We start from the raw sequence: 27,927 nt of genomic DNA, 5'->3' as shown, positions 1-27,927 counted from the left end.
AAACAAAGTGACAGCATTGTTGTAAACCTGGCAGAATTTCAAGTTACACGGCTGGAAAAACCACAGATGTTTTCAAGCGTGTGAGCTCTCCTGTCATCTTCAGGGAGAAACAAGCCTTGTTCCTGTATTTTGGGATTTCACATGCAAGGGTGGTTAACTGAATGAACATCTTCTCTTATAAAAAACATCTTCTATAACAAAGAGCTTGTATGCCTATAAGATGCCCTCTTATTTCCCAGCTCTATCAATAGAACATACGTCTTTCAGCAGACCGTACAAGGGTTATAAGAGACATGAAACGGGAAATCTAGTGTCACTGGCAGGACCAGTGCTTTACATTGTAACTAGAAGTTTTTCTAAGTTGGGGGAGGGGCCTGTGTGGTTTTATTTTTTAATGTTATTCTTCTTTATGTTGGAAGGTCCCATCATTCTGTAATGATGTTGATGACATTGACTGCAGATTGGAAGATCAGACACAGAAACATTGTTTGGAATATAATTACGATTACGAAAATGGATTTGCCATTGGTAATTATTGATTGCATAGATTGTTAGCCATCCAGGTTTAACATGGCATAATTTCTTCGTTCTGAAGTATGCAATGTGTTGTGTGAGATATTTTTAATTCTTTTTATAGAGCTCTTAACATAGTAAGCAGTTACATAATAGGTTTTGTAACAATACTATGGAACCGTTTGCCATCTGGTTTTGATGCTGCTTCCTATATAGTGTAGAGGAAAAGTTTACTGAGATGCCTCATGATGGGGAGGGGAAAAAAGGCACACACGCACAGAGTCCTACAAACCTGATTGGTTAGCCTGGAAGGAAGCAACTTTTTTAAAACATGCAGTTTCAAACCAAAATACTGAAAAAGTACAGTAGATAGTTCTGGAGATGGTTAAGAAAATGAGGAGCATCCTTGATGCTGGTTCAGATCAGCGCAGAACTCTCACAGTGTAAAGCTATACAAGCCTAAGTTTGCCTTTTAGCTGTGAAATGGTTTCCTGTATGCAAGGGCACAGTTTGCAGGATGACTGTAGCTATGTCAGAGTGAAAGCTGTGACAATCCTAGTGATTATTCCCACTTTGCTTTATGCCAAATAAGTTGTCATTTTCAGTCCATTTTCAAACCGGTTAGTGTCCGTGTTGTACTGCTGTTATCCTTGGCATTTCCGAGTCCCAGGGGGTGCTCAGACCAGAAAGGATAAAAACAGATAAATTACATTACCTATCTTAGCAGGAGGCGTTTTGGCAGATCAACATCAGAATATGTACTCTGTCATGAGACTGTGGCTCTTTTACAGGTTTATAGTGGCGTTACTTGGTAGAGCTTCCTGCTTATTCTCACCTTTTAGGCATGCTTCACTGAGTTTGAGAGCACATCTGTTTGTAATTGCGGGGGGGGGGGGGGGGAGGGAGGCTGGGTGTTCAGTTTGCAGTTGTCATCAGGGTAAGGATGAATACTGATGACAGCTGGAGCTAACTTGTAAAGGCACATGGAGGAAACAGTGTTGAGGACATGGGATGTAGGGTCCTGTTCTCTTCTGGTTCACGTCAACCTCTTCTCAGAATAACCTTGTTGCTGTTTTTCTGAGTTTCTCATGATTTTACACTGGGGAGGCAGGAGAGGAGAACTCTCCTCAGGTCATAAGAGACAGCACTTCAGAAAATTAGTTTTGGAATACTCACATGGTATTAACAGCAAAGTTCTGAAGGTTAACTAGTCCTAGTGTCTACTGTACATTAAGCATCATCTAGGTGACTGCTAACAGGTAATTGGCAGAATTTTTTTATATCTTCATGGTTTTAAGAAAAGAACTAGATCCATGAAGTAGACCATGCACCTCTAGATTTAAACAATTATTTCTGTACATAATCTACCTTTTCATAATGACTATTCACAATTGTTTAATTGTTTCTGGTTGAAAGCATGTTGTAGTTGAAGGACATCATACAGGGGGTGAATTTGATTCACTATGTGTAACAGGAAATGCCTGGGAAGAAACACATAAGGTAATGCTACCAGCCTTTTCTGAGAGGGCAGACGATGGTAGAACTATTCAGGAGTTGTGAGAAGAAGATGCAATGGAGACATGCAGCATAGGCCGTGCTGTCTGTAATTGAGCAGGAAGAGGGAAAGAGAGCAATATGGAATTGTTTGAGAAGATGCTGCTGGCACGTGAAGGTCCATGCAAGACAGCGGAAGAGAAAGAATTGCGACCTGTAACTTTTATAGTAGTATTTCTTTAAAGCTTTGGCTAGCTGTGCAAGATTCAGGATCACTAGGATACCGCTTAGGAGTGAGACTGGTTTTCCCTTTGGTCAAAATGCTGTTACAGTAGGCACTTGTGTGGAGGCAAAGCCAGCATGCATCATCTGGAGCTTCAAACAGACCTCGTTCTGTTGGGGGTGTATTTTAGAAATAAGTACAGGCACTTATTTTCCACATGATGTTGCTTCTCTTTTTGTTTGTTCTTAATGCCTCACAGGACCTGCTGGCTGGGGGGCAGCAAACCAGCTGGATTATTCCTATGATGATTTTGTTGATGTAGCACAAGAAGACTTATCCAAGCATCTCTCTGCCTCTGTAAAGGCAGCACCTGCTCGAGTCAAAAGGCATAAGTTGAATGTTCCAATGACCGACCACAAAATCAAGTTAATATTTAACATCACAGGTGAGTCAAAATATCGTCCTTCTCCTATTCGTTCTTTTTAAAAAACATGTTTCTAATACATTTAGTAAAACTTAGCCTTCAGTTTATAAAGCCTGATGGAGGTGCAGATGACAGTTTTGTGGAGACATTCATAACCCCATTTTATCACAGACTTTCTGCCTGGGGGAAAGATCACAGCCTCATGTTCACAGCCTCAGAGCATTTTGCACATGGCCTGCTTTCCGCTTTCCACTGGCAGGCTTGAGTGTTGCACTCTCAATGTACTGCAGAGTGCACTGGAAGTGCTAACTGTAAAATCTGTGTGCTTTTTGTGTTTTCTGTTTATATCCCAGCTAGCGTGCCACTGCCTGATGAAAGGAATGATACATTGGAACTGGAAAACCAGCGACGGCTCCTTAAAACTCTGGAGACAATCACGAACAGGCTGAATAGGACTCTCAATAAGGAACCCATGTATTCTTTTCAGTTTGCATCCGAACTCATTGTAGCTGACAGCAACTCACTGGAGACCGAGAAGGCCTTTCTTTTCTGCAGGCCTGGTTCTGTGCTGAGAGGGAGAATGTGTGGTAAGCCAAATGACTTGCTCCTTACATGTATTTAGTATCCTTTTGAAAGCAAGGTTTTAGAGGATGTTTGCAGAGGGTTATGGTTTGACACAGTCCAGTGCTTGTGGTCTCCCAGAACAATAAACTGCAAAAATGCTTTGCGCAGTTTGACTTCCAGAGGATGTTTATGTTCCTAACCAAGGCCTGTGGAAAAAGGATGCTTTTGTACCCAGGATTCCACTCCCATGGGGAAATCAGGCATATCCACACTTGGTGATACACAGAAAAACAGTGCTTGGTATGCAGTCTTTTAACCCTATTAGTCTTGTGGATGATGTGTAGCTGTGATAGAGAATTGGATTCCATTTCCTGTGCATAGTGAGATCTTTGCACTGTTCCAAAGCGATACCCCATTTGTTGCGGAACAGAGTCATATTTCACATAAACAGGGTTTGACTAAATGGGAAGTCCAGAGGCAAGACAAGTATGTATGATTGTGCATTCTGAGAGGAATCTTACGTTTCCAACATTACAGTCAACTGCCCTTTGGGTACCTATTACTCCCTGGAGCATCATACCTGTGAAAGCTGCTGGACTGGATCCTACCAAGATGAGGAAGGGCAGCTGGAATGCAAAAGTTGTCCATCTGGTAGCTATACTGAGTATCTGCACTCCAGGAGCATCTCTGAATGCAAAGGTGAGAACTTTGTCTTCTCCAGACAGCCACTTCTGAATTCCTGTTGATATCATTTTGGTCCCCGTTGTGGGCATATTGGAATGAGGTTAGCCTGTGAAATGAGGAGCAGTCCTAACTTCCCCCTGATGCATATGGAAAGAGAAAAATCCAGGTTTTCACCACTGCTGTGGCATGCAGGATGCTTGGGCAGGTGTTTTAAGAAGAGCTGACCTTTGAAGCTTTGTTTCATTTCTGTCTTCATTCTGTAAGGCTGTGAGCCTGTTTTGCAGGGACTGATACACTTAAAACAATGCCAGTCTTGTCCTTGCCGGCCCGTCTCCATCCTACCATGATCAAAGATGAAAAGTCTGCATCCTGCACTACAGTGCCCTGGTATTGAGCACTTCAGCACCACTATCTCTTTGTGACTTGTTCTGAAAAACAAGTAGCTAGTTTTATTTCCTGTTTATTGCCTTATCATTAATTTTGTTGATTAAAAATGAGTAACTGAGTCTCAATAAATCATCTGTGAAGCTGATCAGAAGAGAATGAACTGGTTAATAATTCACAAATGCACTATCAGTAACATACCAGAATTCCTTTTTTTTTTTTTTTTGCTCTTTGTACCCATGAAGTCCTTCAGAGTAGACTAAACCCTAGAAATAAAAGTCCCTGTGACATGTATTGTGATTTCAGCATTATTTTCAGAGGTTAGGAGCCATGTTTCCTGTTGGACATTGCTTCATCTTTATGAATTCCTTCTGCCTTATAGCTCAGTGCAAGCAGGGAACATATTCACCTAATGGTCTTGAGACCTGTGAAACATGTCCACTTGGCACATATCAGCCAGCATTTGGATCCAGGAATTGCATCTCTTGCCCGGAAAATACATCAACAGTAAAAAGAGGCGCAGTGGATGTCTCATCTTGTGGAGGTTTGTAACAAAAGTGGCTATGAAATTTTTAAAAATAAATTCTAAAAATTTCTAAATGTTGTTTAAACATCAGATAATGTAATCCCGTTCATCTGCCTGAGACTGAATTCCACTTCTGGTTAAGTGTGGACCAAGCAGCATTTCCAAGCAAAATGATAGGTCATTTCCTGATACCCTGATTATTTCAAATGCCCTCCTTCAGATTTCCAAGATGAATTCTTATCTAAAGATGAATAAAATGAGATATGTGATGGGTACCTACATGAAAATAAAACCTTTTTCCTTACAGAAGAGAAAGGGAATGACAGGATGTTTGTCACTATTGTCTCCAAAACAGTTTCCACGTCTTCTGTACAAAAATACTGCATTTTAACGCAGTTTGTTCCATAACTTTTTTTCATGAAATTGTCCTTAACTGTCTTTGGGAATCTTCACCAGAAAGATTCCCAGGGGAAATAATCTGCAGGGATTAATGGTACAAAAAGGACTTGTCTTTTGTTCTTACTGCTTCTTGAAGGAAAAAAAAACACACACACACAAAAAAACAGGTATGAAAGATATGAAAGGGAAAGGAAGTTGCATGTGAAAGCTGTCCCCAGAGCACCAAGAGGAACAGAACCAGATATTTCCGTAGTCCTTTGAGAACCACATGTCACCTAACAGCGCAATTTAAATAAGCATCTCCTCGAGTTGTGAATTCCTGGCAGGTTTCACCCTATTCCTTTAAGTCTGAGGAGGGACTATGAGGGGAGGAGAGAAAATGACCAGAAAGAGGTGGGAGGAGGCAGGGTATGGGTAAAAGTGATCACTCAAAAAAATGTCCTTTTTTTCTTGCAGTACCATGTCTTGCAGGCGAGTTCTCTCGTACAGGTTTAACGCCTTGCTACCCTTGTCCCAGAGACTACTATCAACCAGACCCGGGAAAGTCCTACTGCTTGTCTTGTCCCTTTTATGGAACAACAACTGTCATTGGTGCCAGATCCATCACAGATTGTTCAAGTAAGCCAAAGTATCTATGCTGGAGAAAGTGAATAAAGGGAACATCTAAAGGAAGGCCAGCAGTAGTCTTAACAGAAAACATCCCACTTACTCTCCTAACAAATGTAGACCTTCCATTTCAATCAGTGAAGTTCACAGCTGTTTTTGCCTACTGGTGTTGCCTGTGTGTTATGTAGAAGGAGTGACTGTATGATACATACCAAGGCTCAATAGCAGTGTACATGTACAGAGTGTGTATACACACACACACATTCCATATGTATACTATATATGTACACTATACAGAGTTACATATATACACAAATATATATACAAATATGTATATGCATGTATGTGTGTGTATAAATGCACATAAAATATATTTTATATCTACACACACATATGTGTGTTTTAGAAATGTATGTGCTTACAAATACATATTTGTGTGTAAAATATATATAAAATACTATGTGGTTACTGTAAAGTTTGCTTTTTATTCCCACAAATTCACTTTTTTCAGCATATCTTTAGATGGACTACTAACACGCAATTGTTGTGCCTTCATGGAGTAGGAACTTTGCCATACAGTATTATTAATAGCACTTTCATATCTTCCCTCTTTAGGTTTTGGCTCTACTTTTTCAGCAGCTGAGGAAAGTGTTATGATGGTACCAGCCTCTCCAGAAAATATCAGCAAGCAGTACAAAGTCAGCAGTCAGGCAAGAACAAGATATATTTTCCCATGTTATCTCAAATGAAAGAAAAAGTGCCTTAGGCAGCAGTAAATGACTAAGGCCTTTTTAAATGTAATCGTTATGCTGACTATGTTTCCTGAAGAGATGAGAGGGATGGTCATGAGGGGAGCACTCAAACTCTCTTTGTGATCATGGAAGCACTTTCACTGAACAAAGCAGGCTGCATCAGCTATTGGCAATCTTAAATTCTGGACTTGAAGCCTTCACCTGATGTACGAAGTATTTATCACACTTATAAAAGAAATGTAAACTCCATGGAGGACGTTCAGCCAATCTATAAAAAGTAGATTGACCACTCTCAGTCGTCTGATGTCTTCCATATGCTGAATTCCAGAAAATGCTACCAGGCATCTAACTCCCAGTTGTAAAATGTTTGTTTTACTTATTGCAACATAGATACACTTGAGAGGAGGCAAGCAGAGCTCCCTTCTGCTGTGAGTACCCCCTTTGAAATACAGGCAATTCCTCATGTGATAGAAACTACTCCAGTGACAGTGTTTGCTAGAGATGCCCTTTACCACCACCATCTCCCCCCCAGTCTGTAACTCTGACAAGACCGCTTTGTTTGAACCTAAAGTTAGGATATTGTGTAAACAGGAACAAAGTTGACTGAAGATAAATTTGGTCTGAACGATTATATAACATATAGGCAGGTGACAAACTGATCTCCTATGGTTTTAGTTGACTATTTACTCAAGGGCTTTGCTGAGTTCAGGTTTGCTACATCAGAAAAAATAACATGACACAGTGAAGTTCCCCAACAGTTCACCCGATGACCAGTAGCAGGAAGTGATTAGTCAGCATAAAAGGATGCAAAATGGAGAACTCTCGTAGAGAAGATATCATAATATAAAATGTCACCTGTGAATCATAGCTAAAGAAAGTACTAAGGGGACAACTGCAATGATCACATTTTGCTAGGTGAAAGGTCATTTTAAAATAACAATTCAAATTCCTGGTATTTTTCTCTAGAAAAAAGAATGGTTGGTGTGCTGAGGAGACAAAGAGGAAGAGCTAGAAGTTAATGCCAGTGAATTTTTTTTCCCAGCTTTCCAAAGTGACTATAGGGTGTGCAGTTTAAAATCGGAGTATTTTGTTCCACCTGTAATTGTATCATTCTTGCCTCTGGCAGGTCTTTCATGAGTGTTTCCTGGAACCGTGCCACAACAATGGGACATGCAAACAGTTGGGAAGTGGATATATTTGCATATGCCCACTTGGATATACAGGTAAAAAATTGAGAAGCAGGTGGAGGAGCTAACATGTCTCCGTGCCGTTAACATGAGCAAGCATCAAGGGGCAAAACATTTCAGTGCAAGAGTATAGCCTAACTAATCGGAATAGCCATCACAGATTTACCATATATAAGTATTAAGAAAAGAAATAGTTCCTCATGTTCTCGCTGAATTATATCCTGTTTGGCAGAAAAGGATTTTGAATGGAGTTTCTTTTAGTGGAGTTAGTAGATTTGAAAATCCTATCACTTGGCAATATTTATGATTAGCAAACCTGGAAATTTGCACTCTGAACAGCTAATTCCACCAGATCTGCCTGTACTCCTCTTCACTGTTAGCTTCCCAGTTGCTTCAAAGCAGATGACTTATTATTCAGCTGTTATCAATAAGTGATCTCTGTTTCTTGTGATAGGTATTAAGTGCCACTATTTGGAACTGATCAGTCTGTTGCCCTATGTGCATTATACGTTTCTAATAGCATTTTGTCTCAGGTCTGTGTTAAAACACAATCTAAAGAGAAGATAATAAACCTGAGTGTCTGGTAATGTATGCAATTAATCGGTCATATTTTCCTACATTAAGTAGTCATGACTTCTATGTTGCTGAACAGCTTCAAATTTTGTCTCCCTGTTCTCAGTCCTTTATTTTGCATTCTAGGCTTGAAATGTGAAACAGAAGTTGATGAGTGTAAATCATCTCCTTGTCGCAACAATGGAATGTGCAAAGATGGCATTGGGACCTTTGTTTGCCATTGTCAACCAGGCTATTCAGGTAATTTGTTTCACTTCATAGCTCTTCTTCAGACAGGCATTGTTTCTGTGCCAAGTAGATAACACAAAACACAAGGTCTATATGATTTCACATCCGTGGAATGATAACAGGAAAGCAAACTGATCTACAGGTTAGAGTAAGGTTCTACTGTATGTGGATAAGTTTTGAAATAAAAGGATGAGCATTCAAGGACAGTCTCTGTGCATGTTTGTGCATGTATGCTTCTGGTTGTGACATTTCTGGTCTGAAAAAAAAAAGGAATGAAGTTTAGGGAATCAGTGAGTACTCACAGCGAAACTACTTGGGAGACTGAATGTGGCCTGACTAGACAAAGCAGTTATGCAGTTGCTTTACTGCAGCCCTATGAGTAAGGGAGAGGGCTTTTTCTTATCTTTTTTCTCAGTCTTTTTAACTCTGACCTGCATGTATGTTGAAGGTATTGAAATATGTGGGTAAACTGACATGCTTGAGTACTTTGCCAAAACAGCACCTACTTTCTAAATATTGAAATAAACTATTGAGGAGATAATTTTGTGTGAATAAAAAAAAGGCCTGGTGTTTTCCACCAGAAATGGTTTCCCTTATTTTTCATGTTTATGGCTATACATGTATCGACAGCAACACTTGCTGGATATTTTTTGAACTTTATAAAGACACACCATGAACTTCACATCCCAGCATCTAAATAACACAGATGATCTCTGTAGATGTTTGTAGTAGTGCAGTCAAACATGGAATTTTATCACCTGATCTCAGTAGCCTTCTGTTATGCAAGCAGTATGGTGCAGTTCTGTCATCCTTCAGTCACTGCAGCATGCAGACCTTGACTATGTCTTGGTCATGCCTTGTATCCCTTGCTGTTTGAAGGTCTTTTGTGTGAGGAAGACATAAATGAATGTAGCTCCAGTCCGTGTTTGAATGGAGCCCACTGTGTTGACGGCAAGAACAGTTACCGCTGCACTTGTGCAAAAGGATTCACAGGTACATCTTTTTCTGTTAAAGTCAGCCTTTGCTCTTTCTGACCAAAAAAGATGTCTTCCTACCCTGTCCAAACTATTTCACTCTCATTGCTATCTATTACATATATTATGTGTTGATATGGATGTACTAGATTCCCTAGGTCCGTGTAATCTATCAGGGTCCCTGTAGTCTAAGTGTGGCTTCAGAAGGATTTACTAAGTGGTCAGTCTTCTATTCCTAATTTTGCCATGAACTCACTGTGTGGTGTTAAGGAAAGAATAAGGACATTCACATGGGTGCAAATTGTTATTTTTAATTTTATTTAAAAAACAAAAATACTATAACAGTAGACAAGATGGTCTATATTAAAACTGCTCCCCATCCCTATACTCAGCTTCTACTGCTTTCATAGATTTCTGTAACAACTAGATATATCTGTTGATTATCATGTAGCCAAAGAGCTCCACTATAAAATCACACGCAGTTTCTTCAGTCTTAGTGTTTGTAACATAGAGCGTCTTTCACAGCAGAAGTCCCAGAATCATGTGTTTCTGGCTTTCATGTTTCTCCTTAGAGTTAAGGTTCCAGCTAAATATCTTTTGTAGCAGCTTTTTATTAGTTGCTCAGAATGATTTCTCAGGTGATTTTCTGATTGAGCCCAAATTACTCCCCAAATGGGCAATATCTGTTTAAATTCCCCACAGCTTGCTGAGTGTTAATTTCTATGACTGCAAAGATGGTTCCTGCAATTCTTCTGTGACCACTTAACCTCCGTTAATGGGGTAAATCTCAAATTTACATGGCTGCCCTGGTGTTTACTGTTTCCCAGAAGATTGGCAACAGTCCTTAAAAAAAACAGAGTTAGTAATCTTCTTAGGTTAATTCAAAGCGGAGCTGTGACTTTTTTCTTCTCTTCTCAGGTGCTCACTGTGAAACGGAGGTCAATGAATGCCTTTCAAACCCGTGTCTTAATAGGGCTATTTGTGAAGATCGAGTTGGAAGTTTCTCCTGCAAGTGCCTCCCAGGTTTTAGTGGTGTCTTGTGTGAAAGAAACATCGATGAGTGTCTCAGCAGACCCTGTAGGAATGGAGCTACGTGCAGAGATGGTATCAACAGCTTCAGGTGAAAAACAGATGACTGATGTAATACAATGTGGAAAGTCAGATATGTTGTGGTGCTTCAGCCTTCTTAGATTTCAGCAAGGCATTTGGCAGCCTGATCCAACATAAATGGTCCCCTTATGCACACTAAAGGAGATTTTAAAAGGCAAGAAAATAAATCCTAGTTTCCTCACTCTTAAAAAAATTAGAAGGTAGACAGTGAAGAAAATATGCAGAGTTTGAAGTGTAAGCATGGTAGGACTGCATGGTTTTAATATTGATCTTCAAAAGAAATCCACTTTCCCAAGCTTCAAGGGCTTGTCTTGCCTTCCGCTAGAAGAACAGGTGGTGACCAGTGATGTACCTGATAATATTACATTCCTATAGCCTGCAAGACAGGGATAGCTGTACATATTGAGAATACAGAGATTAAAATACAAATACCACTGGAATCTTCCAAATATTTCTTTTCATGTTTTAGCATATCTGAACTCAGATCACAAGTTACAAACACCAACAGCAGTGTCATATCCTAGATCACTGTAGAGACAGAGAGTTTGACCAGCTGTTACTGTCTGGGTTTAGTAACTCTTTCCCTCCCGAAAGCCTCAGAAGTCTTGGTGCTTTTCAAACACCTTGGTTTTCCAAGTACCAGAGGTTTTGGTGCCTTTCTACTGCCTTGGTTTTCCCTCAGTGCAAGCATATATGCCTGAAAAGTCAAATACCTCTCATCTATAATTCTGTGGACTCTAGAAGGCATGGTTCACTCAGAGGAATGCAATGATTGTCTCTCCCAATTTGATATGAAGAAACGCAGATATTGTGTTTAAATATAATATTGTCCCTATCAAGAATATTATGCAGCTAATAGAATACAAGCATACTTAAAGGAACAACCAAAATAAAACTCCATTAATTCTGTAGTGTCTCTTACACTGATTTTTTTTTTTTCAGTATATACCATTCCCATTGGTGGAGCTGGCCTCACAGCCAGCATTTCTTCTCATGATAGCAGCCACCTTTGAAGTGTGCTTCTCTTTTCTTCTGTAGGTGTCTGTGTGTGACAGGGTACACCGGACTAAACTGTGAAGTGAACATCAATGACTGTGACTCCAGTCCCTGCTTAAACCAAGCCACCTGTGTGGATGCCTTGAACTCGTACGTTTGTAAATGTCCTCCTGGCTTTACAGGCAGCAGGTGTGAAACAGGTACACAGGACCAAGTGTCAGAAAAAGGTGGCTTGACTGAGTCTCTGGGCAAGATTTGCACTGGCTGGGCTGATTTCATACAGCTTCCCCAGAAAGCAGCTAGGGTGGTGGGACTCTGAGAGGCTGAGGGGAGCCTGTGCGACTGCAGTGTTAGTAAATGTAATTGCAGACAAGTAACAGCATGTGTGCTATGTCATATCTATATTCATTTCTCTTTTCTAAGGCACAGTTCTATCTTTTTAATACCTAGTAGGTCTATCAAGTTTAATTTGTATTTCCTCTGTGTATCTTAGTTAATTAGCTCTTTCTGTTTCTTGTATTTCATGTAGGGCTTTGCATCACAGAGTTAGAGATTAGTATGAGGTAATCTCAGTTTTAGAAGTCAAGGCATCAAGCTCCCTATGGCCAAAAGGGCATCAAGTTCCCTATGGTTAGGCAAAATGGGTCACACCTCATCCAGCTTCCTGGATGATGCTGGAGTTAGGCCACACAACCACGAGGCTCAAATCCATTTGTCTCCTAGCCACTCCATCAAAATTATAAAGTGTTAACACTAGCAGCTGATGAACCTTTAAACAGAAGCTGAAGAACCCATGTTGATTTTACAGAGACAGTAGAGGACATACAGGTCATTTAGACCTACCATCCTATGTCTGAGTTTAACAACACCCAGCTTTCAGGAGAGCTCCACTCAGTACATTTACATGTAGTATCCTTGTAAAGCATGTCACTCTGCATTGAAGAGCAGCACAGAAATGCTGTTCCATACCAGTACAGTGTATTTCAGTTAAGTCCAGAGCAGATTATTATTTTTTTTTAATCTTGACTCTTGTGCATAAAATGGAACCAGCTGATCACTTCTCTTTGGGTTGTTGGATGGCAGATGGATACATCATTTCATTGACAGAACACTGAAAAGCAAGGTTCATGTTCATTGTTTGTTAGATAATCAGCTTCTTTTCCAGTCATTTTTCGTCAGATTCTGTATGTTTTCTAGCCTTGGAAAGCTCTGAATCCTGTCTGATGTTAGACTGCTATACGTTCTTTCTACCTCTGATCAATTTAAAGTGAATAATTTTTGTACATGGGTTGTGTTCCATTTTATTGCATTTGCTTAGATTCCATTTGATTCTTTTTCTGGGTTTTCAGGAATGTAGCTCTGAAAACTCTTTGTCTTTGTTGCAGAACAGTCCTCTGGTTTCAATCTTGATTTTGAAGTGTCTGGTATCTATGGATACGTCATGCTTGATGGTGTTTTCCCATCTCTTGGTGACATCACCTGTACATTCTGGATGAAATCCACTGACAGCACAAACTATGGGACTCCCATTTCTTATGCAGTGGAGAATGGAAGTGATAATGCATTTCTTCTGACTGATTACAACGGGTAAATCACAGTTCTGCTTTTCTGTAGCTTACAGGTGTCTTGAATTGATAAAGAAAGCATAGACCAGAAGTCTGAATATCAGCTTTGCCTACTTTGGGGTAGAAAAATTTGCATCCAAAGTCCGTAGCTGGAGTTGCCTCTTTGTTTTGTTTTTGTCTTTGCTTTGTTTCCTTCACTTTTTGCCAAATAGACGAGTAATGGCAAGAAAGAGTGAAGTTTAGAAAGCAGGATATTTTTGTCTGGCCTACATTTACATTTATATAAATGACACATTGAGACAATGATTGGATAAAATGGAGCTCAGCATTCAGAGTACTTGTAGTGTGACTCCAAAAGCAGGGATGGACCCAAGGGGCAAGTTTTAGAATCCACTATGCAGCCATTACTTGAGTCTTCATGTTTTAGTGCAAAAGCACATTACTTATCTCACCATGCGTTGCATATGATAACCGTAACTTCCAAGTTCTCTGAGAGAGATATCTTGTATGATGGTCTTTGAAGGAAGATTTCTTGTATGGTGTAGACACTGTTACCTCGTTTGGCAAATAACATTTCTTTGAGTCGTGTGGGACAGGCCATGGTTTTAGAGTTGCTGCATGCAACTGAGTATGCCTTCATCTTCCTTCCATGCAGCTGGGTTCTTTATGTAAATGGGAAAGAGAGGATCACAGACTGTCCTTCAGTGAACGATGGTAACTGGCATCACATTGCGGTCACATGGACATGCACAGATGGGGCATGGAAAGTGTACATCGATGGAAAACTGTCTGATGGGGGCAGTGGGCTGTCTGTTGGCTCAAAAATCCCTGGTATGCTTTATTTATATTACACCAGCTCTGTTGCCTTCATTCTGTTTTTATTGCAAAATTTGCTATGCCTGCAAGGAAATGTTTATTTTGGTGTTTTTAGTATGTTTTCACATTTTCAAGATTTATGCAGGGCTCGTGTTTGCTATTCTTGTTCACGACAACAGTTCCCTCACTTGGCCTCGCTGAAGACAAAGTGCACATTTCTAGGGTAAACTAGTAGGTAACTTGTTCTGGGGGTGACAGAGTTTAGTCCAAAAAGCAGCCTGTGCTGAGCTGAGTTTGGAACAGCTTTGTGAGAATAGGTTTCTCACACAACAAACAAGTTTAACTGGCATTTCCCTTATAAATGTGTGCTCAGAGTTGATTGAATTAGCCTTCTGTTACTTTCAGACATCTTTCTGAAGTTATGTTTCCATTTTTTCCTAACAAGGTGGGGTTTGCTGCTTCATTTTTTCCTGTGATCAGCAGTCTTTCCAGTAATATCAGAAGGCATGAAAGATACCTTCATCACTGAAGAGCTGTGAAATGCCTGACGTTAGATTGCTGCAAAGAGATTTGGTTTTGATAGTGTTTTCATACTGCGACCATCCAAATTTACATAGAGTTTCAAAAAACTATCATATTAAAAAAAAAAAGCAATAGTGAAGCATTTTAGTCTGTGTACCTTATGCTTGCCCCTGTCTTTCCCAATTACATCGGTATTACCTCCAGAGACAACACCTAAGGAAGTGTGCAGTCTCCATTACTTTTTGCCCTTGTCCACATACCCTGTGACGTACAAAATGCATGTCCACATCATCCGTGCTACTGGTCGAGCAGAGAAAATTTAACTTGTATGGCATGTCAGAACATTGACTGTCTAATCACCAATGTGCTTCTGAGGGTTTTGAATCAAATTTGTTCTACCTGACTTTCTAAGCTTTTGTTTAAACCAGGAAGTGCAAATTAGCACTGTAGAATATGCCCTACCTGCTCAAAACTGCGTTTTGCATTGCTCTGTAATATGCTTCAAATACTGAGCTAGAAGTGGTCTTTTAGAGCCAATACCATTTGTGAAGCAGTCATGTAAAGTTTCTGTTCTGATCAGCATGAGTTTAGCATTAATGAGTATTTGAGAGTCACTTCCAGATTGTTATGCTGACTTACCTCAGTCTAGCATAAGGCTTCCCAGAGGTTTGCTGAGAGAATTTGTTGAAGGTGGCTGGTTGCCTGCATTACAAGATCTTAGTAACACAGGGTAGCAAAAGTTTTGTTTCGATTAGTTTTTAGTCTTCCTATGGGGATCCCTGCCGTAAGGCTTGATTTCCTATCCCTGTTCTAATTCTCCCTGAGTTTAGGTGGTGGTGCACTTGTACTGGGTCAAGAGCAAGATCAGAAAGGAGAAGGATTCAACCCAGCTGAATCTTTTGTGGGCTCCATCAGCCAGCTCAACATTTGGGACCATGTCTTGTCTCCACAGCAGGTAAGTCCTTACTGGAGTGTTTGAGCACAGGGCTCTGAGCGTAGGATGAACATTTGCAAAGGCATTCAAAGTCAGCACATTGGATAGACCTCTGTTCCCACAGAAGTCAGTGGGGACCAGATGAAGCTCTGGTTTAGGATAATAAGCTTAGTGTAGTAAGCGGAGTAGCTTTAAGCAAAACTAGGTGTGGTAAAATCAACACTGAGTCACCTTCTATTTTGACTGAGCCTTTCTGTATTATGTAGTTTTGAAAGAGAAATAAAGGCATACACGAAAGCTAGCAGTCCTGTTAGAAGTGGGAGAAAACCAAATGAAACAAGCTCAGGGCTTGCTTTACAGATTACAGTTCCCTCATCCTGCTGTGTGAAGGCACCGGTAGAACTTCAGAGAGGAGGCATCAAAATTCCTCTCAATGTGTTAGACACTGTGAAAAATCTGAGCTATATAGTCCCAGGAAAAGTCTGAATGGGCAGCATAACTGAGTATTAGGCTACTTTTATTCAGGTACCAAAATAAAGGTTTGGCACTAAACGTTCACAGAGTTAGAGTATTAGTATAGATCAAAAGATGTCTCCAAGGACAGTGATCCCTCAACTTCCCTGGGAGACAAGCTTCAGTGCTCAGTTATCCTCAGAGTGAAATTTTTTTCTTTATATCTAGTTGGAACCTCCCCTTTCCATTTATGACTGCTGTTTCTGTCTCCCACTTTGCAATGCTGGGAAGAGCCTGACTGTATACTTGATTACCTCCCCATAGGTACTGGGGGCTGCTGTTAGGTGTCCCCAAAGCTGTCTCTGCTCCAGGCTGAACCAGCCTTGGTCCCACAGCCTCTTCTCACAGGGCAAATGCTCCAGCCCATCACCTTTTTGATGCCCTCCCCTGAACTTGCTCCAGCTGGTCAATGTCTTTCTTGTACTGAGGAGTCCAAAATGGAATGCAATACTCCAGATGTGGTCTAGTAAGCACTGAGAAGAGGGAATAATCCCTTCCTTGGTTTTCTGGTTGTGACCCTATTCACACAGCCAAGGGTGCTGTTGTTCCTTATTATTGGCAGGGCACACAGCTGGCCGATACTCAGCTCACCGCCTGCCAGAGCCCCTAGGTCCTTTTCCACAGAGCTGTTCCCCCTCCAGGCTTTCCCCAGCCTGTATTATTCAGAGGTCTTTTCCTTCCCATTTGTTCTTGTTGAATTTCATGAGGTCTGTGTTGGCCCATTCCTCCAGCCTGTCAAGGTCCCAGTGGATGCAGCTCTGTCCTTGAGCATACTGACTGGGCCTCCGAGTTTGATATTGTCTGCAAACCTGATGGCAGTGTGCTCCATCACCACTTCCTGGTCATTCGTACTTCAATCCTGAAGGTCAGAAATGGTGAAACTGTTGGTAACAGTTGAACAGCAAGGACTAATGTTCAAAGTTAGATGCATTTCCTGGGGGAAGGGTCTTTGGATTAAAAGATTTTGCTCTTCCCCTCATGTTTTTTTAAGGTTTTACCACTATGTGGTGGTTTATCACTGTTTGTTATCCGTGATCCAAATAAGAAATAACAAAATGAACAGAAAATAGAAGTAAAGCAAAATCTTTGCTTCCAGCATCCAAATGTTTCCTCTGTTTCTTTCTCCTTTTCTTTGCTACTTTGGCTTTCTGCTGGGTTCAGAACAGCCCAGCAGTCTGCTACTGTTCTTGGCTTTTGGGGTCACCAATTGTTGCATTGCCAAGTCAGGTTTTTGTTCACTAGCAGTTTTGCAGCTGATAAGTATACATGTGATTTTACAGGACACACCGGTGAAGAGATTAAGTGTGATTTTCTGAGTCTTTCTCAGTAGTCGCCTGTCTTTAATGACAAGCTTGATTAAATTCCCATTTGCTTCAAATGCAATACAGTCAGGACAAGGAAGAAAATCCTGCCCTTCATTTTTGGTATCCATATTACTCATCTGAAAAGACAGATGTGAGACCAGACAGGGAGCTGAGCCAAGTAAGCTTCCTATAAAATTTTTATCTCATTTATTTCAGAGCTTAGGATAGTAAATCACTATCATTATCTGTTATTATCAGTTTTGTTGTGGCCAGCTGGAACTGCTCAGTAAGTCTTACCTTCCTGTACTCAGCTATAAAGGAAAGCAGGGTGACAGAATATGTTGCCCAGTGAATAACGTAAACACAAAGTCCACTCTTTAAGATTTTTCTTTGTGTACTTTAGTTGCTTATCCACTTGCACATTAATTTTGTGTAGGTAAACCAACAGTCTGGTTGTTTTGTTGCTGAGTAGACAGCAGTAGAAATATGAGTTGTCTATATGGGACTGTGAGGTTCTTTCCAGCCCTCCATTCTCCATCATATGGCTTGGAAAGGCTAATTCCTAAGCATGCCTTTCCCACACTGGAAATTTTTCCCTGCAGATTCCTTGCAGTTTCTTTGCAGCCCTTAGCCTAAGCAGTTTCCATCAGCACATACTGTTGAAGTGAGATCTTTGAAATAGCCTCAGAATAAACAGAGCACGTTGCTCTCTTCTCCAGCTAAGCTGACTCTAGAAGAGTCTGATCCACCTCACTGGTGTTCAGGGTAGGGAGAAAGTGAGAATAATTCAGTCTGAAGTTCATGGTGTACATTCCTTTCTCACAAAGACAGACAGTATAGCACGTTATTCTTGGTAGTTGATTTCATCCACTGGAGACTTGACAGAAGCCCGTCACCCATCTGAGAAAGGCACTTTCCCAACTGTTTGGCATGAACTGGGCACACCTGTGCTTTCTAACCAGCTAGCTGTGCCCTGAAGCCATCCTGCATGTATTGTGTGGGTAGGCTGGCTGTGCTGAGAGGTACACAGCCCACTGGGCTGCTCATCTTTGCTCTTCTTAATTCATTTTTTGATGCTGCTGAAGGAAACATTCCTTTCTCCCTGCCAGGGAATTACTGGAATGACCCTCCAGCACAGAAGAGCCAAAGAGTAGGAATTACTCTCAGTAGCCTAATAACTAACATGTTCTCTTAATTGAATAACCATCTTTTCTCCATAGACCACTTCCCTCTCTGATATCTTAAAAGAAGAGGAAATCCTTAATTATCCCGTTACTGCACATTTATCCTCCTCAGAGCACATATGTTTTTTTTCAGCAGTTCCATGGCTGAGATATGATTGCATCTGTCCTGATAGGGAGAAATGTAATGGGGAGTACTGTGCCAATAATATACCTTAGTCCCAATCACCTTCTGGGACTATGTTTCCTTGCTGTTCCTGGAGTTATAGTGAACAAAGGCAATGCAGAGTGAATCCAAAGCTCTGGTCTTTCATTTGCAGCTTTAAAACACTTTGATGTAGCAGAAATCTCCCTAAGCATCCAATGGAACTAGACGGCCTTCTTTTTTACAAATGTTAGGGTCGGGACATCTGAGCTCCTTCCAAGGGACCACTGTGGAATATTTATGTGACATCCCATCATGAAGGATCTGTCTGTGTATTCTTACTATTGCATATAATTTACACTGGTGTCTGAATAGCTGTACCATCTGGCGTTGTAGTCCCTGAGTTCCTTCTATTGGTGGCCAGAAAGAAATATAATAATGTTACTATGTTTAATAGATTCTGAGAGTCACGGTGAAGAAGTAGAAATATTTTTACCTTATTGAATTTTTTTTTTTACATTAAAATACAATACTGAAACAACTGAAGGATTTCCATTGGCTTTTCAGTTTCTTGTAGTAAGAATGCAAAAGAAACCCCTAGTGGTGCCATTAAAGGAGTTATGTTTTAAATGGAAAACTTTTCCATCAAAGATATTGTCGTGGTTTAACCCCAGCTGGCAACTAAGCACCACACAGCCGCTTGCTCACTCCACCACCGGTGGGATGGGGGAGAGAATTGGAAGGGCAAAAGGGGAAAACTCGTGGGTTGAGATAAGAACAGTTTAATAACTAAAGTAAAGTAAAAAATAGAACAGTAGTAATAGTAATAATAACAATAATAATAAAACCAAATAATAATAATACAATAGTAATACAAAGCAAGTGACACACTGTACAATTGCTCACCACCCACCGACCGATGCCCAGCACATCCCCCAAGCAGCAATCATTGCCCCCCAGCCAACTCCCCCAGTTTATATACTGAGCATGATGTCATATGGTATGGAATAGCCCTTTGGCCAGTCTGGGCCAGCTGTCCTGGCTGTGCCCCCTCCCTGCACGTTGCAGAGCATGGGAAGCTGAAAAGTCCTTGACCAGTGTGAGCACCACTTAGCAACTACATAGCACTGCTTAGCAAGAACCAAAGCTCAGTGTGTTATCGACATTGTTCTTATCCTAAACCCGAAACACAGCACCATACTCGCTACCAAGAAGAAAATTAACTATCCCAGCTGAAAACAGGGCAGATATTTGACCAGATCTGCTCTCAAGATACTAATCTGCTATTGATCTAACAGTGTGTTCCTTTCTTTCTCCTAGCCTTAGTTTGCCTATATAATTCCTGTTTCAGTACATGGTTAGTTATGGCCCTGTCGTGCTTTGTTTGAAGTCAATGCCAGTACTGGTGTTAGTATGGGTGTGGGTAGGCCTTGCCTGCAGTGTTTTGAAGAGCCTACTGCATTGAATTCACAAAACTCTTGTCCTGGAAACAACAAATTGCTTTATTAAACTGCTTCTTTTTGTGTTTCTGTTCCTTAAACGTGGTGCAGTGCTATCAGAGTTTGTGGAGTGCAAATCTTCAACATTAAGTTCCTCTTGGCTCCTATTTGACATTTTAATGCAAATACATCAAGTTTTCTCTTCAGGTTGCATTTTCATACCTGCCTTTTTCTGGGACATAGATACATTTTTCCTTCATGCTGACAAATGCAATTGTGTTTCCAGAACTATGTTTTATACTTTGCTTGTGTGACAAGAATTCCTTAAGGTATTGCCTCAGTAAATGCCTGTCCACAGCTAGCTGGCTTTTAAGTACAGAATAATAAGTAGTTCAGCCAGAAGCTTCTTGTGCTAAAAAGTATGAACATCGCTTATTCAATGATTTGTTCTAGTGTTGCATGCAGACATGGAAGGAATATTTTTTTACATTCTTTTCCTACATGGTCCTTAAACAGCACCTAATCAACTGTTTTAAATCCGTAGGTAAAATCTCTGGCTACATCCTGTCCAGAAGAACTCCAAAAAGGAAATGTACTAGCCTGGCCGGATTTCCTGCCAGGAGTTGTTGGAAGAGTGAAGATAGATTACAAGAGTATATTTTGTGCTGGTTAGAACTTTATTTCCTAGAACCCTTTTTTTCTGAACAGTATTATAAGACTCTTTTATGAGGTCAAATATGCTAGCTTGCAGCCTTTGCCCTACTAACCTTGAATAAATTATTTCAATAATTTGACAGTTAGAACAGTCAGTCCTTCATTCCTTGAATTCCAGGGTTTTGTAACAAAAGTTAATTAGAATCTCTGACAGAGATTTATTGTTTCCTGAATTGAGATGGGGAAAGAGTGAAGATGGTGTTGGGTCAGAAAGAAATTTTTCTTGTCTTTTGTTCTAAAAAGAACTGGATGGTGTTAAAATACCTACTGCCTCCTCACCTCTTTTCCTACAAATCCCTTTTCTGATGTTATATGCTGATCATTCTCAAAACCCTTTGAAACCGAGCAGGATGTAGCATACATAACACTTCCCAAAGCTTTCTCCTGGATAAACTTATACAGGATCAAACAATCAGATAACAAATTTATTTGTTTCAGCACATAGTTGTATCTCTTACTGTATGCATATATTTTGTCCACAGACTGTCCGTCTTTGCAAGGATCCATACCACATCTGCGGGCCTCTTCTGCTGATTTAAAGCCGGGGTCAAAAGTGAGCCTTTCCTGTGACCCAGGCTTCCAGATAGTGGGAAACTCTGTTCAACACTGCCTTAACCTGGGACAGTGGACACGGCCTTTTCCCCGCTGTGAAAGTGAGTTGTCTCAGTAGGCTGGCAGGATTAGAAAACCCTAGCTTTTATTTGGACCCTATAACTATTCATGGCCTGTTTATCCCTGCAGCTATGTTGCACTTGAATCCATCCATGTTACAGCATATACATACATGCTTAAAAACTAAACTCATGTTTTACTGAGCAGGAGCTACACCATGCTTGGATTCTGCCACCTTCTTCAGTCAATTTCTAATGCCCATGACAGAAGTGAGTCTGTTTGGATCATCAATCTGATACTCTTAACTTTCCTCCACAGTGGCATGAAGAGTATGGAAGATGCACAGGAAATGCTAGAATATCTCTCTGATTTTTAAGTGTCACTGAGAACATCTGGTTTGAAGTAAAAGCCTTGCCATTAGTATGTTATAGAGTAATTTCGTTAAAGGCAGCAGATATTTCTGTCAGAAATTAAAAGTGCTCCAAGACTTACATGATTTCTTCTAAGAAACTGGTCTGTATACATTCAGGTTGCCAAGGTTCTTCGATTCCTGCTTTCCTACTCCTGCCTTCTCCTTTCCTTTGGTTCTCTGCTGTGACTGCACATGTGACTGCAGTTGCATGTGTTGAAGCTGACCATATTTTTCATTTCAGCAGAATAGTAAATTAGCTCCAGAAGTAGGTATTGCATGATCCCAAAATTGATCAGTAGTTTGGGGAAAATCATCAAATTCATTAAAAATACCTTAAAAACAGTTTGATCTAGATTTGATGCGATTTTCGTGTCTTCCTCTTTATTCAGTTGTTCATAGCACAAATCCAGGATCTGTCTCTACTTCTGCCTAAAGAATAGCATGCATGTGAGGATTTACCCAAAAGCTAGTCCTGCTGGGCACAGTGTAAGTTCACTGGCAGAGACAGCTTTGCCCTTGGTGTGTTACCAGTGACAAGCCACCAGAATCCTATTAGTGCTGTCATTTGATTTCTCTGTATTGGGCCAGGCAGTTTTACCTGTTGAGCACAGAGCCCAGACAGAACAGGGTTGACCTGCCATAAACATGCTGAGTGGATGAGGGCCAGACTCACCCGCTGGCCTTTCTCAGCTTGTTCCATAATTACCTGATGAATGAGAGAGGGTTGAAGATAGCTATTTCCTGCATAAAGAAGTACAGAGTTTGTAGTGGAAGGTGTGGTACAGAAAAGGTCCTGTTGACTGAATCAGGCTCATTGTAATCACTGCCTTCACCCACCAGGATCCTTTTCCTCTTCCTGATACCAAAGACCCCCAAAACCACAGTTCCCCATTCCCTGACAGCCTGTCTTTGTTACAGGCTTTTCAGTTCTGTCCCTCTACAGCAAGTACTTGGCTTCCATTACCACGGGCTCTAAACACTTCACAGTGTCTTACTGTATGATCCTTGCACGTGGCTGGGGAGCAAGGAGTTGTTACAATCCATGTAGTTAGAAAGATGAGCTGTGTAGCTATTGGAATAAATTCATGTCATCTTGATTGAAATGAAGATGCACAGAAGCAGTTCTGCTAGAATAAACAGCAACCTCCAGCAGGCAGGTACAATGATGCCTTCTGCTGGCACAGCTGGGATCAGAAGGGCTTATTTACTATAGCCAAAGTCAAAGTGATGCCCAAGGTTGTGTGTGAGGTCAGTTCCAATCTCTCCATCATTCACGCACTCCCTGGTCTCAGACCAGTACTGTAACCTCTTAGCAGTAATCTGTTAGCTAGTTTTGCAGTGTTCAAACACAGTAACATTGAACTTGTTTTTCAGTGAAGGGAAATAACAGGAACGTCTATGGAGGCAAACTTACTTTTCCTTTTTCCTTAAAACTCATCAAGAATCATTGATTATCAGGGGAAGTGTCCTGTGACTGAAGGGCATCTGCTCAGATCTTAGTGCCCACAAAACAAGACCCTCCACCAGACTTGAAATCAATTAGCTACCTCAGAAAAGGTCTGGGTCTTCTTGCGGATGGGATTCCACAGTTGCAAAGAAAAAATCTCTGGTGGTGGCTCTCATGTGGAATTATTCTGAAGTTGGTCTGTGTCCGTTCTGCTAACATCTGTGCCCTCTTTTCACTCGTGTTGCAGGAATCAGCTGTGGAGTGCCTCCACCTTTAGAAAATGGATTTTATTCAGCTGAGGACTTTTTTGCTGGCAGTACTGTTACCTATCACTGCAACAATGGCTACTATTTGTTGGGCGACTCCAGAATGTTGTGCCTGGACAACGGGAACTGGAACAGCATTTCACCATCTTGCCTTGGTGAGATGTGCCGTACATGTGGCTGCATGGGCTGGTGATCTTGCACTTCTCCTGTGCCCTTGGGTTTGGGTGGGATTTCATTCTGAAATTGTGAAGGATGACCAGAGTCTCAAAATTCACACTCCAAAATATTCACATTTCTGAAATACCATGCTCAGCATTATGTGAAACCAAAACTACATTCTGGCACCTTTCTCTGTCAGTTGTCTTGTATGCCCCACACCCTGTGTTTATCAAACATATATAAATTTATACATGTTCCTTTTCCGGGTTAAGTAAAGGTGGCCTGTGCACCTTGGCAAAGGCCAGTAAATTAATGTCTTAAATGGGAATTTAGGTAATGCGTCATGATCCAAGCCCCATACATCCCTACACACTATCGTACCCTACCTATTGAGTCGCCCTTCCACACAAGCTTTTGTCTCCACAGGCCTGTGTCCAGTCTGGGTCTGGTTCCCACCGCAACAGAGAAAGAGAAGAAATCAGTTTATTAATAGTCAATCAATCAATACAATTACAATTCATTAATACATTATGATCTTACAATAGGCTGTGCCTGACTCGTAAAAATATGCACAATATCTACAGATGAGAATAGTGCCCAATTTGATAGATGACAGGCAACTTTTTCCTCTCAGGAACCAGAGAGTCCCAGTTCTTTCAATAGTTCATAATTGCCTTGGTACCATTCTTCATAAGCCTGCATTGCACTCTCAGCCTCTCTTCTTCCAGGTTCATTTAGCCCTGGAGTCCTTGCATTCTCTGCTTCTAACCTGTGCATTTCCCTGTGCTTCACAGAATCATAGAATCGTAGAATACCAGGCTGGAAGGGACCTCAAGGATCATCTGGTCCAACCTTTTTAGGCAAGAGCACAGTCTAGACGAGATGGCCCAGCACCATGTCCAGCTGAGTCCTAAACGTGTTCGGCCTAGCGAGTCAACCACTTCCCTGGGGAGATTATTCCAATGATTGACTGTTCTCATTGTGAAAAATTTTCCTCTCGTGTCCAATCGGAATCTCCCTGGGAGTAACTTGTACCCATTATGCCTTGTCCTCACCATGTGACTCCTTGTAAAAAGGGAGTCTCCCTCTTCTTTGTAGCTCCCCTTTAAGTACTGGTACATGGTGGTGAGATCACCTCTAAGCCTCCTTTTCTCAAGGCTGAACAAGCCCAGTTCTCTCAGCCTGTCCTCATACGGCAGGCTTGCCAGACCCTTGATCATCTTGGTGGCCCTTCTCTGGACCCCCTCCAGCCTGTCCACATCTTTTTTGTGTAACAGGGACCAGAACTGTGCACAGTATTCCAGGTGTGGCCTGACAAGCGCTGAGTAGAGAGGGATAATGACTTCTTTACCTCTGCTGGTGATGCCCTTTTTGATGCAATCCAGCATCCTATTGGCCTTCTTGGCCACAGCAGCACACTGTTCACTCACGTTGAGCTTCCTGTCCACCAGGACCCCCAGGTCCCTTTCCACAAAGCTGCTCTCCAGCCAGGTGGATCCCAGTCTGTGCTGCACTCCTGGGTTATGTTTTCCCAGGTGCAAGACCTTACACTTGTCCTTGTTAAACTTCATAAGGTTAAACTTCAGCACAATGTCAGTGTCCCATACTCAGGGACCAGATGTTCCACATGTGGAGGTTGTAATGTTTAATATCAAATTTACTTCTTTGAAGATAGTTGATGCTGGATTTCTGATTTAGAAGAGTGATACAAAATATACTGCATAACACAATACTAATAAATGCAAGTTACACTTAGCAAAATATAGCAATTGCAATACACAGCTGGATCAGAATACCAATGTGTTTCCCATTACCAGTCTCTATAATGTGCTCACCGTCATGACTCTGGGCGTCCCCAGTAGCCAGGAATGAATACGTGGGTTGAAGCCAGCTCAAGCCCATTGTAGTTGTCTGGTTTTTATACTCTGTGTTGGCCTGAGCCACATATTCAGTTGCCCCCCATGCTGGTCTGGCAAACTCAGAGAGACATTCACACTCTTTTAATGTACTCAGGGAGAAGCATTTACAGCACCAGTTGATCCACTCAACTGTTGATAGCTGTTTACCTAAAACAAAGGCCACCTTCCTGTCCCCTTGTGCTGAATCATCTTCTCTGTAACAGCAGCGGTCAGTAACACCCTACGTTATTCCCTGAGCTTCCTGGGCAGATCACCTTTGCCCATCTCCTCTGAGCCTTCTTCCGTTGTGGAGGTTGATGGGTCAGTCACGCACGCCTGTCAGCAAGCAGCTGCAGCATTGAGAGGGCTGGGCGTGCACTTATGGACACAGCTCACGTAGCTGCCACACCATAACTTACTCCCTGGTCAGCTGGGTCTGATGTACCAGATGCAGCTGGAGGAGTTGAAAGGCCAGCATTGTACTGTGTACGGAGGACTGGGTATGACTGTTCTTGTAGGGCCGTGTCTCCAGCAGATCCCTGCTGGAATCCACTAGCTAGCTGTAATTGGATTGCTGCTGTCTTAGTCATGCCTAACATAGGAGTTGCAGGGTAACAACCTGGCGAGATTTGTGTTTGATTTGACTCTTAATTTTAGGTTGGTATAGCACATAATTTTTTCAGTCAGGACGAGCAAAAGAAAAGCCAACAGTCTTTTAGTTCTGCCAAAATTCACTTCGGAGTAGGATCCATCTGGTTTCATAGCATCCTGTCTACTGGGACTCCTTCAGAACCTCCAAACAGACTGTCCAGTCTGTTGTTCCTCTCTTTGCTTTTGTCCTTTGCACTTTATACCAAGGCCTAAATATCAGCAGGCTCAGAGCAGATGCTGTAAGGCTGTCCAAATAGTTTGATGTCTGTGCAGTAGGAAGCATGATGTTGAGAAGGAGAAGCCCTGTGCCCCACCTTCCAGCTTGCCTCGTCTTTCATAAAGCAGAGGAGATTAAGGGGAAAATGAAAACATGAGTGGCTTTGGCATCCTGACCCACCCTTTACCTTACGGATTCACACTCCAGGCAGGTGCTAACAAAGCCTGATACACCTGTGCCCTGGGGCATTCCTTTTGCTCTGTTATGGATCTGATTCATGGTGTCCTTCCACTCTTGCTTGCCTTACAAGACATTACAAGGAGCTGTCATTCCAGTTCTGCTGTAGTAGCACTTTGCATTCTCCCCATGCTTGTGTAATTGGCAACTCTTTCGATTTTAACATGCGCTTTTCATCTGCATGGCAGAAAGAAACTCATTGTCTTTTCAGAACATTTTTGGGTTCTTGTCCTGCTGGCCACACTCATTCAGCCGTGAAGAATAAACACACCAATTCGGTAAATTTTGTTGCTTTTTTAACCAAGTTGCTTTTTTGCCTGGAAATGGGCAAAAAGCTCCAGCTATATGTCCGCATGATATACCTAGTTCAACAGCTGTCCTGTAGCAAGGCTTTTGAACGAAGGATTGGTCTATCTATCTCTTAACAGTCTGGTTTATATAAGGAATAATCCCTGATGCCAGCATTTTTCAGTTAGATACTTTGAAATTGACCGTTTGCAATTTATGACTCATTGTTTACATACCAAGAACACTTCTGTACAGTCAGGATTTGAAAGCTGATAGGAAGTATTCTGGAGTGAGGGGGTTTTTTTGCTGTAGAGTACCAAGCCACATGGAGCATAAATCATCAGTGGGCATTTCTAGGCACTACGATCATATAAATAGTTAATTATAATAAATAATAAATAATATATTCCGAACTCATTTTAACTTTTCTGGCAACTGCAGGCACTTCTCATTCCTAGTCTAATGTCTCTTCAGCAAAGATGGGGCTATAGTCATATTTTATGTCTCCTCTTCGCTAAGTTTTCCTGTCTTACAGGTGGAAAGTTTGACGTATAGAGGATTTTCCGAGCAAGTGTTTAATGCAGAAATCCTCCCTCATAGTGTCTGTCCAAACTAGTAGTAACAGCCTATAGCATCATAGAATCATAGAATCATTTAGGTTGGAAAAGACCTTTAAGATCATCAAGTCCAACCATTAACCTAGCACTGCCAAGTCCACCACTAAACCATGTCCCTAAGCACCACATCTACACCTCTTTTAAATACCTCCAGGCATGGAGGGGACTCAACCACTTCCCTGGGAAGCCTGTTTCAGTGCCTGACAATCCTTTTGGTGAAGAAATTTTTCCTACTATCCAACCTAAACTTCCCCTGGCACAACTTGAGGCCGTCTCCTCTCGTCCTATCGCTTGTTACTTGGGAGAAGAGGCCGACCCCCACCTGGCTACAACCTCCTTTCAGGTAGTTGTAG

The 27,927-nt window shown here is 41.5% G+C and overlaps 1 protein-coding gene across 1 annotated transcript in view; it reads left to right on the top strand.

Annotated features, from left to right (window-relative positions):
* SVEP1 (sushi, von Willebrand factor type A, EGF and pentraxin domain containing 1) overlaps positions 1 to 27,927 on the top strand; it is a 135,643-nt gene that overhangs the window by 65,449 nt on the left and 42,267 nt on the right. Inside the window, exons 14-31 of the mRNA XM_087742677.1 lie at positions 420 to 528; positions 2,490 to 2,675; positions 3,008 to 3,241; positions 3,756 to 3,917; positions 4,669 to 4,830; positions 5,668 to 5,829; positions 6,433 to 6,527; positions 7,696 to 7,792; positions 8,456 to 8,569; positions 9,437 to 9,550; positions 10,450 to 10,651; positions 11,680 to 11,837; positions 13,023 to 13,224; positions 13,858 to 14,033; positions 15,371 to 15,495; positions 20,601 to 20,724; positions 21,253 to 21,423; positions 23,489 to 23,662. Coding sequence (XP_087598803.1) covers positions 420 to 528; positions 2,490 to 2,675; positions 3,008 to 3,241; positions 3,756 to 3,917; positions 4,669 to 4,830; positions 5,668 to 5,829; positions 6,433 to 6,527; positions 7,696 to 7,792; positions 8,456 to 8,569; positions 9,437 to 9,550; positions 10,450 to 10,651; positions 11,680 to 11,837; positions 13,023 to 13,224; positions 13,858 to 14,033; positions 15,371 to 15,495; positions 20,601 to 20,724; positions 21,253 to 21,423; positions 23,489 to 23,662 — 2,767 coding nt within the window. The remainder of the gene's footprint in view (positions 1 to 419; positions 529 to 2,489; positions 2,676 to 3,007; positions 3,242 to 3,755; positions 3,918 to 4,668; positions 4,831 to 5,667; positions 5,830 to 6,432; positions 6,528 to 7,695; positions 7,793 to 8,455; positions 8,570 to 9,436; positions 9,551 to 10,449; positions 10,652 to 11,679; positions 11,838 to 13,022; positions 13,225 to 13,857; positions 14,034 to 15,370; positions 15,496 to 20,600; positions 20,725 to 21,252; positions 21,424 to 23,488; positions 23,663 to 27,927) is intronic.

Source organism: Nipponia nippon, unplaced genomic scaffold (assembly GCF_047370975.1).
Source record: "Nipponia nippon isolate SJK-2023a ecotype South Korea unplaced genomic scaffold, ASM4737097v1 scaffold_8, whole genome shotgun sequence".
In the NCBI taxonomy this organism is placed as follows: domain Eukaryota; kingdom Metazoa; phylum Chordata; class Aves; order Pelecaniformes; family Threskiornithidae; genus Nipponia; species Nipponia nippon.
This window is presented reverse-complemented; position numbering and strand designations above follow the sequence as displayed.